This window comes from Elephas maximus, chromosome 3 (genome assembly GCF_024166365.1).
Source record: "Elephas maximus indicus isolate mEleMax1 chromosome 3, mEleMax1 primary haplotype, whole genome shotgun sequence".
NCBI lineage: Eukaryota > Metazoa > Chordata > Mammalia > Proboscidea > Elephantidae > Elephas > Elephas maximus.
In genome coordinates this window covers 65,072,349-65,089,310 of record NC_064821.1, presented here as the reverse complement: position 1 = coordinate 65,089,310, position 16,962 = coordinate 65,072,349, and the positions used below count along the sequence as shown (strand labels likewise).

The 16,962-nt window shown below is 38.8% G+C and overlaps 1 protein-coding gene across 16 annotated transcripts in view; it reads right to left on the bottom strand.

Moving 5' to 3' along the window:
• SRRM1 (serine and arginine repetitive matrix 1) overlaps positions 1-16,962 on the bottom strand; it is a 30,541-nt gene that overhangs the window by 5,724 nt on the left and 7,855 nt on the right. For 5 of the 16 annotated variants that reach the window (XM_049878275.1, XM_049878284.1, XM_049878287.1 and 2 more), the window contains 10 exons: positions 16,877-16,962; positions 16,197-16,385; positions 15,581-15,700; positions 13,526-13,800; positions 8,200-8,280; positions 7,326-7,412; positions 4,821-4,965; positions 4,384-4,425; positions 2,433-2,543; positions 9-473 (listed from right to left, as the gene is read on the bottom strand). The exon at positions 16,877-16,962 is cut by the window's right edge. In XM_049878275.1, the coding sequence (XP_049734232.1) occupies positions 9-473; positions 2,433-2,543; positions 4,384-4,425; positions 4,821-4,965; positions 7,326-7,412; positions 8,200-8,280; positions 13,526-13,800; positions 15,581-15,700; positions 16,197-16,385; positions 16,877-16,962 (1,601 nt within the window). The remainder of the gene's footprint in view (positions 1-8; positions 474-2,432; positions 2,544-4,383; positions 4,426-4,820; positions 4,966-7,325; positions 7,413-8,199; positions 8,281-13,525; positions 13,801-15,580; positions 15,701-16,196; positions 16,386-16,876) is intronic. The other 11 variants (XM_049878276.1, XM_049878285.1, XM_049878277.1 and 8 more) reach the window with 7 other exon arrangements.

Sequence of the window (16,962 nt, the reverse complement as noted above, 5' to 3'; positions counted from 1 at the left end):
ATTTTTACTTTTTTGTCTTTTTAGGTTCTGGAGTCCTGGAGACTCTCCTAATGGGTCTAGTACTTGGAGAAGGGGACTGCCTTCTTTGGGGTGATGACGACGCTCCTCTTCGAACAGGGGGAGGACTTGAGGTGGTCTGAGGAGCTCGAGGCCGTGGCGAGGGCGAATGCCGTTTGTTTGGTTGTGGTGATCGGGCCTCCCGGGTAGATCGGCTTGGGGAAGACCCTTTCCTATGTTTTGATGATAATGAAGGTGACCGTCTCTTGGTGACTGGGGAGCTTCTTTGTTTGGGAGGTGGAGAATGGGAAACCCTACGCTTTGGCGGTGGAGATGGTGATGCCCTTCGTTTAGGAGGGGGAGGGGGAGAAGCCGTTCTTCTCTTTGGAGGTGGAGAAGGGGAGTATCTCCTCTGTATTGGAGGAGAGTATCTTCTTGGGGATGGTGAGCGCCGACGAGGAGGAGGAGAAGGAGTCCTAGGAAAAAGAGGCATCATTAAGCTGAAAGACCCAAAAGAACAAGGAAACAATGCAAAGAAAACTAACCGGCAGTTGCGGTAATACTGTAGTTAGCGCTAAGCATAGGGAGCATACTTTCAAGTGGACTTGCCATACCCTTATACTCATTTCAAGTAAAAAAAAAAAAAAATCATTCAGTAGATTCCTGTTTATCCCAATGACTACCGAACGGGACATTCTGGTTAATGGAGGGATTTGCATTTTCATAAATAATTCAAATTTGTCAAGTCATTTAACACAGTCTATATGGAATCAAGGTAATGTTTTTAATAGAATCTTGCACTGCTTTGAGGTAACAACTGTGAACATCAGTTATCATTATATAGTAACTAGGTAACTAAATTAGCAGGACTCAACTACAGTCAACTTACTCAGGAAGTCTGTGCTTTAAAGAGCTCTCCTATGTGGTGTCCTCTCTGAATTGGCGTTTGGACTCTGTATTAATAATTAGAGTTCACTGCACACAGCTTTAAACATACCTCTATCCCACCCCCTTAAAGAGAGATTGTTCCATTTTCTGTTTCAAAAAACTACTTATCAATGGAAGTCTACTGCTAAGCAGAATGCATTCCTGTGACAGTTCACCTGGCAATAAACTGGCTTTTATCTTAATGTTACGCAATCCTAACTTGCCTTTTAGGAATTAGACCTGAATATAACATTCAGGCCCAGTTGCCTAGTTCGCTCTGGATCTTTCAGATTTTGAATTCAGAATAAATACTTTCCTGCCTGGAATCCGATTTACAACAATCCATTTTTCAGGAAATGTGGTACGGTGCAGTTCCATCACTGTCTTTGGGCAATTATTAACTCTGAACCTCCATCTTCCTCACCCAGAAAATGGGCCAATACCATCCACCAAGCAACACTGTCTTAAGTAGTACAGATAAATTATACAATGAAACCAGTACTTCGCCTGGCACATAACAGGGCACTCAAGAGTAAAGGGGTTCCATTAGACACTTGATAATATATTTGAGCGATGCCATTAAAAAAAAAAAAATTTTTTTTTGTTTTTTTCATTTTTGTTCTGAAAAAAATCTCCATCTTATAGAAGAGCTACAAAAACAGTGGAAACTTCCCATATGCCTATCACCCAGCTTCTCCTTATGTTAACCTCTTACACAACCACAAAAAATGATCAAAACTAAGAAATTAACCTCACTACAAACTTGGTACTATAAAATACCAATACTGGATTTTACTAGTTCTTCCACAATATCCTTTTTCTGCTTTAGAATCCAAAAACCAGGATCCCATACTGCATTTAGGTGTCTTGTCTCCTTTGTCTTCGCCAATCAGTGACTGTTTTTCATTCTTTCGTGACTCTGATACTTTCGGAGAGTACTGGTCAGTACTCTATCTGGGTTTCTCTGATATTTTCTAATAATTAGTTTGAGGTCATGCATGGATACCACAGAGGTGTCCAGGAAGTACTACATGATGTTAATATGTATTCCTGGGGATGTTAACTTTGATTATTTAGATAAGGTGGTGCCTGCCAGGGTTTTCTAGTACAAAGTTACTATTTTCTCTCTCTGTAATCATGGAATAGAGCAATGTCACTTTTTAATTTATTTAACATCTTTTTTGATACGTAATTCACATACCATAAAGTTCACCCATTTAAAATGTGCAACGCAATGGCTTTAGTATATTCAGAGTGCGACTATCACTACTCCCCATTACCCGACTCCCCTGCCCCCCATGGCACCACTAATCTACTTTCTGTCACCACAGGTTTGTCTATTCTGGGCTTTTCAAATAAATGGAATCATACAATATATGGTCTTTTGTGACTGGCTGAGCAATGTCACTTTAAAAAGATACTTCGATCATAAAGATCTAGAGTTGTATTGCAATTGTCTTCCCACTGCCCCAGCCCCAATCACCCTACTAACACATCTGCTAAAGTACCTTCGCCGTGGTGGTGGTGTGGGAGACCTACGTCGTCGTGGAGGAGGAGCAGGGGAAGGAGAACGTCGCCTTCTGGTGGGTGGTGGGGAGGGACTTCTCCTCCGTCTACCACTAAACCAAAAGGGAATTACAGTTGGTTCTCTAAGTTAGCAGCGTTTAGAATTAAGTGATCCAGAAAACAGTTTCAATCATTAACCCAGACGGTAGCAACAGTTACTGTATGTTTCAGAGCAGTGCTTTTCACACTACAGATCAAAACCCTTTAGTCAAGACCGTGGGTGGCAATCAGCATTAAAAAAAAAAAAAAAATCGGAGTACTTCACTGTGCTGAGGATGTATTTAAAAAAACCCCACCAAACCTGTTGCTGTCGGTTCCGACTTACAGTAGCCCTATATGAACAGTATATATAATCTTGTACTCTGGGTGAGGACATAAAACATTCTTACCATAACTCAGGGTGAAAAAGTTTGAAAACACTGCCTCAGGGCATTGTTTTTCAATTAGGGATCACCTGGAAATTTAACTAAGATCTGTGTCCACCACGTCTAGGCTAAGTATTTTGAAAAGGCTCTCCAGATCATTCTGATGCCTTGTTAGGAACAACTGTTTCAGTGCCTAGAAAAAGTCAATGCTCTAAAACAGAAATTTGAAACTTCCTAGCCACCAGTGGCTTAGTACCCCAAATTTAGGTGTTATTGCTCCAAGTTCTCAATTTTTTTGAGGCATCTTCACTGTTAACTAAAAACACTGTCCCAAAGACAAACTAATGCAATCCGTGGGAGCAATGTTGTTAAAGTATAAATGAAAGCCATATAAATCTTAATTCTGGGCTGTTACATACTCAACAATGCAAAAAGTACCCCTGAAAACTACAATCACAACAACGGGACTAACTCACAGAAGCTAAACAGAAATATTAAAATACACACTAAGCAAGTTTGCTACCCTTTGGGAAGATCTGCCCATATGAAGTAGTCAAATAATGTAATTAGCTTTTAATTTCTTTCCCATTACAGGACTGATGCTTCCTGTGAATCTAGAAATCATTTACTAGATTTTGGTTCCCCCTTTAAATCTAAGGAAAGCTGTGTTAACTGAACACAGAAAGTTCTGAAATTTGTTATTAAATTTAACTTCTAATTTAAATTTGCTTCTGTAATATGGAGATCAAGAATTCACTTTAAACTGATTTAAAATATAAACTCCAAAAACAAAACAAAACAAAAAAACCAAACCCACTGCCGTCGAGTTGATTCCGACTCACAGCGGTCCTACAGGACAGAGTAGAACTGCCCCACAGAGTTTCCAAGGAGCGCCTGGTGGATTTGAGCTGCCAACCTTTTGGTTAGCAGCCATAGCTCTTAACCACTACGCCACCAGGGTTTCCTTCTATACATGAGTCACTCTAAAAAGTCATGGTTTTATGATCACATGGACACTGATGATCAAAATGTTTCAGTAAAGACATGTAACTCCTTTCCCTAATGCTGGAAACACTTCAACAGGGCCAAAGCTTGTATTTTTAGTATTTTTAAAACCTCTTCCTAATTTTTCTTGCCTTCAATTTTTCTTGCCTTCCGTGAAGTCACCACAAATACAAATACTTTCCCTCCTCTCCCCTGAATCTAAGGAGCTATTATGATCCCATCTATTGTGTAGTACGCAGATACTGTAAAATCATGCCCCTTGATATAAGCTGGTATTAACTACCTCAAAAGTGCAGTAACCAGATATTCAAAATCTAAATTCAAATGATGCTCTAAATGAACATCAAATGTACATTTCCCAACACTAACCTGACTTGTAAAGAAAAACAATCAAACCAGAACTGAGGAACTTCTCCACAGCCATAGCCAATGTTACCTAAGAACGTGATAGTTACTTTAGCAAGAAATAATTACCAAAACTTTTGACATGTAACCCTAATTTACAAAGTCGTGTCTAACCAACCTTTTAGTCATTGGCGATTGCCATCGCTTTCCCATCTGCATCCTGAGAGCAGTGGAGAAAAACAAATGTCATGAATTCCATTCACCAAATTATTTACTTTGATGGGAGTTAAGTAAAGCTAATGGAGATATTTTAAGGAGTGTTCAAAGATGTCCAGTAGCTAATGTTATGATTTAACTGTTCAGTCTTCCAGTCATACACACATAAGACATGGTGGTACAGTTTCTCATTAAATGGTAATGACTATCCTCCAAAAGCAAATTATTAATAACAATAAAAACACCCCGCAAAACATAGCTGACCATCTCATTGTAGAGTCCTTGAAAAAAAGGGGTTAACCAAATTCTAAAATAAGCTAATAGCCCACCCCTTAAGTTATAACGTTTCACTAAAACTACAGAGCACCAGCAAAGACTACTGAAGAAAAAACACATTACCGAGGGGAAGTCTCTTTCTGACGCTTTCGTGGTGATGGAGAGGCACTCCGGGAAGGCGAATGTCTCCGCCGCCTGCCTACCTCACCATTCTTCACATGGGACCTCTTGGGCCGCTCATCTTCTGAAGAGGATGAAGACCCAGAATCTATAATTATACAGTAAAGAAAAAATTACATTAGGTCTATGCTTACAAGAGTCTGTCCAAGTTTTCTCAATCTAAGTGAATGGAAAGTTCAAATTAGCAGGTACACTAATGTCATGTTTCGCTGCTACTCACAGGATAGAGCATCAGGATTGGAGGAAGACTCATTAATAATTTGCAATGTGCAGATGACACAAATCTTGCTTGATGAAAGCAAAGAGGACTTGAAGCACTTACTGATGAAAATCAAAGAATACAGCCTTCATTACGGATTACATCTCAACACAAAGAAAACAAAAATCTTTACGTCTGGACCAGTAAGCAGTATCGTGATAAATGGAGAAAATACTGAAGTTGTCAAAGATTTCATTTTACTTCGATCCATGATCAACACCCATGGAAGCAGCAGTCAAGAAATCAAATGACATATTGCATTGTGCAAATCTATTGCAAGAGATCTTTTTAAAGTATTAAAAAGCAAAGATGTCACCTTGAGGACTAAGGTGGGTGTGACCCAAGCCATGGTATTTTTTAATCACCTCATATGCATGCGAAAGCTGGACGATGAATAAGTAAGACTGAAAGAGAATTGATGCCTTTAAATTAGGGTGTTGGCAAGAATGGTGACTATACCATGGACTGCCAGAAAAACTACCAAATTTGTCATGGAAGAAGTACAGTGAGACTGCTCCTTAGAAGCAAGGATGGCAAGACTTCGTCTCAATGTTATCAGGAGGGACTAGTCCCTAGAGAAGGACATCAGGCTTGGAAGTGGGTCAGCGAAAGAGAGGAAGACCCCCAACAAGACGGAATGACACAGTGGCTACAACGAGTGGTTCGAGCATAACAACTGTGAAAATGGCACAGAACCAGGCCGTGTTTCGTTGTGTTGTACACAGGGTCACTATCAGTTGGAACTGACCTGACAGCACCTAACAGTGCTAACGTAACCAAACGTGTATGCGAATAACAGTTATGAACAGATGGTATCAATCAATACATGCTCAATGACTTAAAAGCCAACCATAAAAAATATACACAATTATTGATATAAACAGGAGCCCTAGTGGCACAGTGTTTAACCACTCGGCTACTAACCAAAAGGTAGGTAGGTGGATGGAGCTCACCAGCCGCTCTGTAGGAGAAAATTGTGGTGGTCTGCTTCTGCAGCCTCGGAGACCCTGAGGCTGTTCTACTCTGTCCTACAGGGTTGCTGAGTCAGAACTGACTCCTGAACGGTGGGCTTTTATTAATATAAACAACTAGGCCTCACTTCCACAGTACAATCCAACCGAGAAGACACAAGTATTCCTTAGGAAGACTAGTTATTTTCCAAATAACTAAAATAACTAAGCAAAGCTTAAAAAGCAACCCCAAGCAATTACTTGTTATTCCAAGCATTTTTACAGCTACTGAAAGTCATATTCACGTCCAAGTAACTTATTTCTATATCCCTAACATTTATCAAACGACAAAAACCCAAATGCATATAGCATTTCCTACGGGCTTGGTAGCAAATCCTGGGCTGCAAAGAGAAGAGCTTCAATTGCAGCACGCTTCCTTAATAACTGTCCCCAAAAACCAAAAAATTCAAAACAAAATCCTAAGTACCAAAAAAAAAAAAAAAAGCCCAAGAATTTTCAAGCTGCTCCATGATCAACCTCATTGTAGAGAGCAAAAACTACATAGCTTTTAATGAACTTAATGCCACCGGCGGAAGATCAGGTTTCCATTTTATAAATGGAAAAGCAAAGGTAGGACCTAGACTCAGTCACAAACACCAAGTAAGCTCATAAGAACAATCTCGTTTAAAAATCAGGTTTGTTTATGGACCCTTGGATCCAGCAATTCCTTCTACGGTAATCACTGTTTTCTGGATATATTCGGGGAGTATGACTAAGGGTTGGGAGAATCATACTTTCCAATTTATATTCCTCTATTCTGTTTTGTTATTGTATTCTAAGGATTTATTACTTTGATAATTTAAAAGAAAATTAAGTTTTACAGAAGGACTTAAACACAAAAGGAAAGTGGAAAAGGATGACGAAATGTTTAGGGGACACTGAAATTGTTAATGATGATGGAAAAATTAGGAACAGTTAACAGTAATGCTCGAACAACATGATAAACATATTTAACGTCGCCGAACTGTGCAGGTGAAGACTCTTGAAATGGCAAATGTCTGTTATCTATGTATGTACTGCTATCAAAAAAAAAAGTAACAATGCCCCTCCAACATATTTCTGTACAGGCGTAAATACATTGCATTATAATTTCTCTTAAGCACACTCACTACACTGATAGATATTTACATCTGAAGTATCTCATTAGGAAACTCAAGTAGGAAGGCTCGGTGTGCATACCAGATGAAGACTGCTGGTTTTGTCGTCTATACTGGCGTCTCTGCTGCACAGAATCTGCTGCTGCCATTTTGCCACCTTTATCTTCTTCTGAAAGAAGGATGCATTTAGAAAGTGTTTCTTTAGTTATTCATACAGAAAATGGAATTTTTATCTGGTTAGGTCAAACAATGCTTTTTGTTCAAAACTGGGAAAATTTCAGCCTGTCCATGATTTCCAGTCCCGTGTCAACATATGATGCCCACTGCCCTGACCTTTTTTTTTCCCCTGTGAAATGGTTGCACTTCTGAATGTTTCTTTCCTTTGTCTAGAGCCAGACAGCTCTCTAGGGGAAAATATTACAAATGTTCCCACCTGTTAACCTTGTAAAACTACTACATTTTTTACAAAGGAAAAAGGGCTTAAAATGCCAGTTTAAATTTATCATCACCAAATGTAATAAAACATATGTATTTAGGCATTTACTACTAGTTAGACTGGGTTCCCTGGTGGCGTAGTGGTTAAGTGCTACAGCTGCTAACCGAAAGGCCAGCAGCTCAAATCCACCAGGCACTCCTTGGAAATTCTATGGGACGGTTCTACTCTGTCCTACAGGGTCGCTATGAGTAGGAATTGACTCAACGGCAACGGGCATACTGGTTCCAAGCATGAGTGGTACTGTCATGCCCACTTAATTGGTGACAGAAAGAAAATTCACATAAATTAAACAAATAGCAGTTAAGTGGTGGAGCTGGAAATTCAAACCAGGTTTTTGCCTGACTTCAGAGTCCTAGCTCTTAACCATTTAGCACATCCTAAAATTAATCTTCAACCAGAAGACACTGACCAAATGTACCATAACTCCAAAACAGCTTAAAAACAAAAACAAAAATCTTACCCGATTCAGATAACTCTACTTTTCTAGGCTTGGGTGCTGGTGAAGGGGACTCTCTTTTCTCAGCAACTTTATGTTTTGTCACTGAAAAGGAATAAAGGGCAAAAATTATATATAAGAAAATAAAGCTACGCAACAGGATGCCTTCATCTGTACCAAACTGTCTTCAAACATTTGGGTAGACAGAAATTCTTCTGAACATTTCGGTAACTTGAGACTGTAACTTTTATAAATTGTAGAAAAGTGTTATTCTTGTAAAGAATTAATTCCTATAGAACCTTACAGAGCCCTGGTGGTGCAGTGGTTAAGAAAGCAGCTGCTAACCAGAATGTCTGTAGTTAGAATCCAGCAGTTGGTCCTTGGAAACCCTGTGGTACAGTTCTACTCTGTCCTATAGGGAAGCTATGAGTCACAATCTACTTGGCAGCAATGGGTTTGTTTTTTTTTTTATTTTATAGGACCTAATAGTCATTACCTGAAATGGAGGCAAGAATTTTTAAATGTTTGGTGAGAAACTTCAAAGAGTTCTATAATGATTACTGCATCCTGAGAGTCTCCCAAGAAAAACAACAGTTAAAAGAGGTTGGGAAGGTAATGCTGTTACTAACAAAGTTTATACAACGTGTAACATCCAACAAACTAAACCTCTACGGGCTATTTGAATCCCACAACCTAAAACACACACACTCCATATGGGATGGTTAAAAAGCTTTCAAGCACCCACTGTACATGGATTCAGAAAAGTATTAACATAAATTATCAATAAGTAAGATCTGATGAAACCTGGGTATTTGGTCAGTAGAAGAGGAATGAATTAGCCAATCAAGTGGCAGAAGGCTCTATGTAGAGCATAACTTTCATGCTACCAAGAGACTGGAACTACCTATGAAAAAGACTTTTGCCATGACAAAAATTATTGAATACCCAGGCTGAAGGATTCTTTCTAAAGGTTAAAAAAAAGGTAGCAGCTCTGTGAGATACCTAAGATAGTAGGTGAGCTATGGGTGCCCCAAGGATCATCCAGCCTATCTTTTCCCAATTGCATGAAAACGTATTATCATGGCAACTACTTTTATACGTCTGCTGTGTTATAGGTAGCGTTAAGGACTGTTCCTTAACAGTATCATCCCCCAAGAGGGGAAATCTTAGACCTGAAAAGAAGCTAGGTAGCTTCACCAAAGCCATACAGATAATCTGAGTGACAATTTGAACCCAAAACTCTTATTTTCCATGGCATGGGCTCTAACTTTCAACAGCACTATGCCTACTTATAATCTCTGTTCATCGTGCCAACTAATCAAAAGTATATACCGGTAGGCATCAAATCAATTTCAACTCATGGATAGCCCATGTATGTCAGAGTAGAACTGTGCTCCATATGGTTTTCAATGGCTAATTATTTATGAAGTAGATCACCAGGCCTTTCTTCTGAGGTGCCTCTGGGTAGACTCAAGCCTCCAACTTTTTAGTTAGCATCACCCAGGGACACCAAAGTATATACAGACATGTTAATCATTAATCTCACCACTTGAAAAACATCCCTCTGAGAACTAGAACTTGAAGAATGTATGATCCCCTCACGATCCTTACTAGCTGTTTGATTAGAGCAATTACCATGGAATATTTAACCCAGAGTGCAACACATCTCATTTAACAGACATTCATGTTCAGAATGCTATAAAGGCTTACTCCAAGGGGTAATAACTTTTGAGACCTAGTGGTCTAACACAGCATCTCATTTTGGCTTAAGTAGTCAAACTGGAGAATTTCCACTGAAATTTTTCAATGAAATGCATTTTATTAATGATTCTACCTTTTAAACCATTTGGACAAACCACTGGATTAGATAAAGAATGGTTAGTTAGCCCCTCATTAGTTATCATGAATGATAGAGAGTGGGGATGGCGAAGGTGTATTTAAAACTTGCATACTGACAAAGAAATGTGATAGAGATGTTTTAAGTACAGAAAGCTATGGTTTGGTCACTATTCTCCACTTAGTGTCAGTTAATCCTCAATTCCTGAAAAGATAATATCAGCACCCATATTAAACCACCTCAGATAACTGGGCTCCAAAATTTGTCTGGAAGCTGGTTGTCTGGATATTAGAATGTATTTTTCCCCTAAAAAACATTAAAAATGAGGTTATATTTTTAAGACAGCTGGTGTTATAGACTGAAAAGTATTCCCCAAAAAGATATGTTAACGTCCTGACCCTTGATACCTGTGAATGTGACCTTGGTAAGAAATACGGTCTTTTAGGTTAACATGAAATCATATCGAAATACAGTGGGTGCTAATCCAAGCGGAGGAAAGACAGCAAGTGAAGATGCCTCAATAAACCAAGGACTGCCTAGGCCTACATACCAGAAGCTGGGAGAGACAAGAAAAGGATCTTCCTCTAGAGACTCTGGAGGGAGCATGGCCTGGCCATGACAGGTTGATGTGTACTTCTAGCCTCTACAGCTGAGACAATAAACTTCTGTATTTTAAAGCCACTGACTTTGTGGTACACTTTGTTAAGGCAGCCCTAGGAAACTAATACAGTTGGCTAATGCCTACTTAGTAAATAATACAACTGAATGCTTTATCTTGATTCAATCTCTCGTTAACAACTAAGCTAAAAATCATCTTTAATTATTCTTAATATAATCATACCGTCAGTCAAGTATCCATGCCTTACTCTGGTTATTTAGTATGACTGACTGAATCACTTCATTATTAACATCATAAATAACGCTAATATTCCATGAGAGGTTTTTATTTGCCCAAGTGAGATTTTGTACAGTTTACTCTGTAACGGTTTTTAGTATTTAAAGTGAAAAACCATTCTAGCATGTAGTTAGAAATCTAAGAAGTCAAGTGAAAAATCAGAATTTTAAATTTACTTCAACAGTTGTTAATTATTAATCTCCCAGACTTGCCCAAAAGATCACTTATAAAGTCACCTTCTGACCAGAATTAGTTTTCTAAGTGCTCACAGAATACAATTTATCTTTGCTAAGTTGATCTGAATAAACTCAAAATTACCACCACAAGTACAAATTCTTTTTTTAACGTATCTTATTGAAAACACCATGATTTCAAAGAAACACCGTTTTATGCACCACTAAAGATAAAAAAATTTTTTTTTAAAGATAATGTCAATTTAACTATGACTTGCTGAGATGCATCTGGAGATCGCTTCAGGTGAGGGCGTATGTTGCACTCCAAATAATTTACCCTTAAATTCCTCCAAACACGTTTTCTGTCTCCCTCTGAGGCCAAAAATACAAGATTCCCCCTTCTTTAGCAGTTACCCACTATTAACAGCAGAGTCCTCAACGTCCTGATTTACTAACTGCTGTGTGAGACACAAATATAAAATTGTATTCCATTTCAATGGTGTCACTGCTTATCTGGATATAGAGACTGCAAAGAAGGCATTTCTGAAATTATACTACCAGGTATACTACTAGCTAAAGAATTTCATCCTTCCCTCCATCTTCCTGCTCCAGCAGTTAAACAGGTATTCTGGGGTAGGAAAGTACGTATTACTCAACTGAGAATGAGAACTCTTAAATTCTAGTCCTGGCTGACTCAAGTGACTTAACCTGTCTGAGACCCTTTTCTGGAGGACAATATGTAAAGTCTTCTCTAGCTCTGAAATTTCATCAGAGAGGGCTGGAACTGTTTTAATACAAAAGGCTATTTCTAAATAGCTCAAACCAATATTCAGTTTCACTGGACACAAGGCAGCCTCTGAATATACTGCAGCCCACAGTGTTTATCTTTGGCTGAGGTTCTGTTTGGAAATGGAAGCCCCACCCCAGAACTCATAGGAGTTCAACCACTCCCTTATCTTCCACCATTGCTTATTCCATTTGTTTGAACTCTTTCACTATATGATATAAATAGAGAAATCACAACTTGATTTTTTATAAGGTTAACAGGGGGGAACATTTGTAGTATCTTCCCCTGGAGAGCTGTCTGGCTCTAGACAAAGGAAAGAAACATTCAGAAGTGCAAACATTTCACAAGGGAAAAAAAAAAGGTCAGGGCAATGGGCATCATATGTTAACACGGGACTGGAAATCATGGACAGGCTGAAATTTTCCCAGTTTTGAACAAAAAGCAATACGGGGACATGATGTTATGAAATCATGATCCTGAGGCCCCCTCTCCACACTTGTATAAAGTCTGAACCTAGAAGAGCTGAAGGTTTCTGTAGTTCAGCTTCCTGTCTAGGTCTAAAGAGTCAATACACCAAAAATAACTACTATTTCTGTATCATCTGCTTATCTTCGTATCAAAATTCAGACAAGAATGTACACAATCACTAGCTGCTGATGCCCCCGTCACTGACTGTTGGTCTCTACCTCACTGTAATAGAGATCGAAAAAAGGAAAGCACAACTTGCCTCACTAGACATGAACATACTGGGGAAATTATGGGAAAGACATAAACAGCAGGCTTGCTGACCAGAAATCCTGGTCTCAGTAAGCTCAGTAAGATGTGTAGCTGAAATTTTACCCATTCCCATTTTGTTTCTAACCATTTAAATCTGATCAAACCACCCCAATATATACTAATCTACAGATTGTTCCTCAAAACCCAACTGCTTCCCTTCCTCTACTACTTACCTTTCAGGCTGTGTCATCCCAACCCTAAGCACCTGACTTGATTCAAATGGATCCTACAGTTCTTCTTCAGGTGCATTTAAGACCAAAGGAACAAACCCCAATAGACTACAGCCTTCACTCAGACTAACATCACATTCTGCTTGCCCAGGAGGATCACAGATCATAAATTCTGCATAAATCAATCTGCAGAATAAATCAAGGACAACACTCAGAAGAACCGATTAGAGCCTAAACTGAAATTAAAAAGAAAAAAAAAAATAAATCAGCTTTTAAGAGGACACCCTGTCCTCTTGGGAGCACAATCGGGCCTAGAAAGAAAGAGAGTATGACGTCCTCAAATAAGATACCAAACAAAAAATCTTCGGGGGGAAAAAGTTAACTGGTCTCGTAGTAATAAAATGATCCTGTATGTCCAACATAAACTTTGATGAGTTACCCCAGCTCAGACAGCCCACAGCTGGTCATATTTATTTTCACCTGTTCAGCGCCAGAGAGCACTGCTAAAACTAAATGCCTTTATATGTAAACTCTATTCAACAAATCTCAAGAATTTAAAGCAGGAAAGGTGAGCCTCTTTACAAGGAACGTCACATACAAATATTACCCAGTCACTTCATACTTTGAGGTTGGCTGGAGGGCAGTAACTACCCACCTTGTAGCCAAACAAAGAAAGAGAGAACATAATGTTTTTATGTGATTGATTTTTACCTTTACCTGAAGTTCTCCCTGGAGAGACAGAAACACGACTTTTTCTTGTACGGTTTGACTGCTGGGGTGTTGGGGAATGACGAGTTTTTGGCGGTGGAGTTGCTGGAGGTGATGGTCGGTGCCGTCGCCTTGGAGGACTTGCTGAAGGAGATAACCTACGAGTTTTTCGAGGGGGGCTGGATGTCCTCTTGGGTGGCTTCTTTGGTGGTGACCGGGAACGAGACGAAGAGGACGATGAGCTACTCCCAGACAAGGATGCTGATGAGCGCCTTCTTCTGTGAATTAAAAAATTTATATTCACTAACTGCATACTTAGAGTGACCTTACAATATGTACAGTTTACACAAAAATACAGCTATTTTTATCCAACTTTTGAGTTTATGTAGCTAAGCACATAAATGAGTCCCCCAAAAATTGGCAACAGAAAAAAACCTAGAACAGAAACAGCTAGTTCTGAAACTAAATATAAATATTCTGATAAATGCTTCTGTTTGACCTATCTCCCCAGTTATAAAATGTCACCTTGAGTGCTGTAATACAACCAATCAGTCTCTTTCGTCCTTAGGAAAGATGTCAGTGTTTTGGAGTTTGCATACAAAATTTGGGTGTCAAAGTTATTTTCCACTTAATAACACACAATGTCAAGCAACCCTTAGGCTGCATTAAAAAAAAATGTACAAGATTAGGAATTCATTTAGCTACATAAACTTAGAAGCAGGGGACTCTCGAATTCTGCGGCAAAATTTGTGGTAAGTTCTGTTGCAATTATGTGTACCTGCAGAATTCACCTTTGGCAGAAGAATTCCTGAGAACCTGAAAAAAAGAAACCCTACCTTAAGTGTGAGATAAAAACTGGCTGAAAGGGAATCTTACACAATCTGCAAAATATTTTGACTGCTAGATGGCTTAGTAAAGCAAATTAAAACATGCTGTTTGCAAAACTCCAGAATAAGAAATAGTTGTTTCCACTAAACTTGTATTAGAAAGCACCATTGATTTTCTCCTAAGGCGAAATAATTTTAGAGAAATGTGATGCCTGAACTGACTGACCATTTATATTACTAGTCTCATCTATCGGTAGTAAACATCAATTCCAGAATTTTTAAGAGTGGCAATTAAATAATCCTATACCTTGACAAGCTCCCCCAATACAGTAATTTTTTTCTAAATGAGGACTCTGAGAGACCTCGATTTGCAGAAACAAAAGAACTCTGTGTATGTGATGTTTTCCCTGTTTTCAAGTTTATTTGGTTTCCTGAAAAAAAAAAAGTGAACGACTCAAAATTCTGCCTTAAGTGTAACATGAAGCACAATCATCGTAGTTCTTTCCAAAAAGAAGTGAAATGTATTGCCAAGAAAGCACAAAAACACTGCTACCAGTGCACCAGGCCTCTACTTTGAGGTTTAGACACCACTCTTTTTTGTTAAAAGTGACAATGATTTAAAGGAGGGAAAAAACAAAAAACTGTACAGGCAAGGTTAAATTTATGCTTAGTCTCTGCAAAAGTGAAGATACTAAGGTACTGATAATGGTTATTTCTGTGGAACGAGATTATGGGGAACCTTCACTTTTTTATTTGTTTTGTTTATAATAAAGATTTGTTACTGACATACACGACAAAAAAACATAAAAATATAATGCAAACAGGTAATTGTAATATGGGTAAAAATAGTTCACTGGACCTGTAGTCAGCTACTTTTCAGAAGCCAGTGGCAAGGTAATAGCCAAAGGAAGAGCCAAGGTGGCCAATTCCTTTACTTGGTGGTAGAATTTCTTGACGGGGTATGGAAAGATAAAATAAACACAAAGGATCAATAAGCTGGTAAATTTTCTGTTTTATTTAGAACACTGGACTAGACATTTTTTTCACAGCACAAATAACAGCACTACATTTCAAATATAAAGAGTTGGCACTTTAGAAGACATTATTTAACATCACTTATGAATTCTCCTTTTCTCCCTAGGGGATATTAACTCAAAGATTATCCTAAAACAAACATATGGTGCACTTTCGAACACTTGACACTTCCAAACGAAAAAAAGAAAAATCTCACCGTCTAACTGGAGATCTACTCCTTCTATGTCTTGGTGGAGGAGGCATTCGCCTTGGTGGAGTTCTCCTCCGAGGAGACGGTCGCCTTCTTGGGCTGGGTCGCCTTCTAGGTGAGTATGATCTGCCATAACAAACAGAAGGGGACCTGAATAAATCAGAAGCAACTCATTTCTTGACAGAGTTTTCTCAACGGGCACATTTTAAAAAACAGATTTCAAGGGACACAGAGGTTTTTAAGGTATGCAGAAAAAGTGTCCTCAAATTCTCTATGTAAATCCAAAGAAAATACTGTACTAAATGTTTCCTGGATTCTCTGGGTGGCATAAATAAATGGTTAAGTACTGACTACTAACCGAAAGGTTGGCAATTCAAACCTACCACCCAGAGATGCCTCAGAAGTAAGGCCTGGCAATCTACTTCTGAAAAGTCATGGCCTTGAAAACCCTATGGAGCAGTTCTACTCTGCACACTTGGGGTCACTGTAACTCAGAATCGACTCAATGGCAACTGACAAGGTCAACAGTTTCCTACTGCTTTGAAAATCGTTTATCTGATTTTACCTAAAAGAGTACTACATGAAAACGAAGGTCCAGGCTGACTTTAAAGCCACAACTTACCTTGATCGGGATCTATGACGCCGTCTAGGTCGAGTATGAGAAGGAGAGCGAGAACGCGTCCGGGACCTTGACTTGGAACGAGACCGAGATCTTGGTCGAGTCTTCTCCTTTTCCTTTTTAGAATTTTTTTCTGGTGAAGGTTCTTTAGGCTCTGGTACAGGTTCAGGCTTGGGAACTTTCAGAATGTCACTATGGAAAACACATGGAGTTGTTATGAGTCGATATCAACTTGACAGCAACTAACAACTAAGCAAACGAGTTTTTCCCCCTTCTGTTGAGATCACTAAGCGGTAATGTAGTGATGTATTCAAAGTATTTCTCTCTTTGAAGGTTTCAAAATTCTTGAAGACTTTCCCCTAGCTCCAAGTAACATGTACATCAGTGAAATTAACTGAGCACTAACAACTTTAACCATGTTTTGAAAAGTGCAAAGTTGTCCACAATATACTGAGAAATAAGTTACAATATACTATATATCTGAAAGAATACAACCAACAGATAGCAGTTGTCACTTCTGAAGCGTTTTACTTATACTCTCCTTTACAATTTTAACTTCAACAAGTTAATTTTACAATAAAAAACCTAGAAAAACAAACAACCGAGGAATTTTACGTTTTTAAACTCAGATGTGTTAACAACCTAAAACTATACTTCTAAATGAACTGTTGCTGTGTACTTGCCTAGTAGAAGTGGCCTCTTGTACTGAAGGTTCTTTTACTTTCACTGAAGGTTCTGGGAGCTCTGGAGTTTTCTCCTTCTTTTCTGG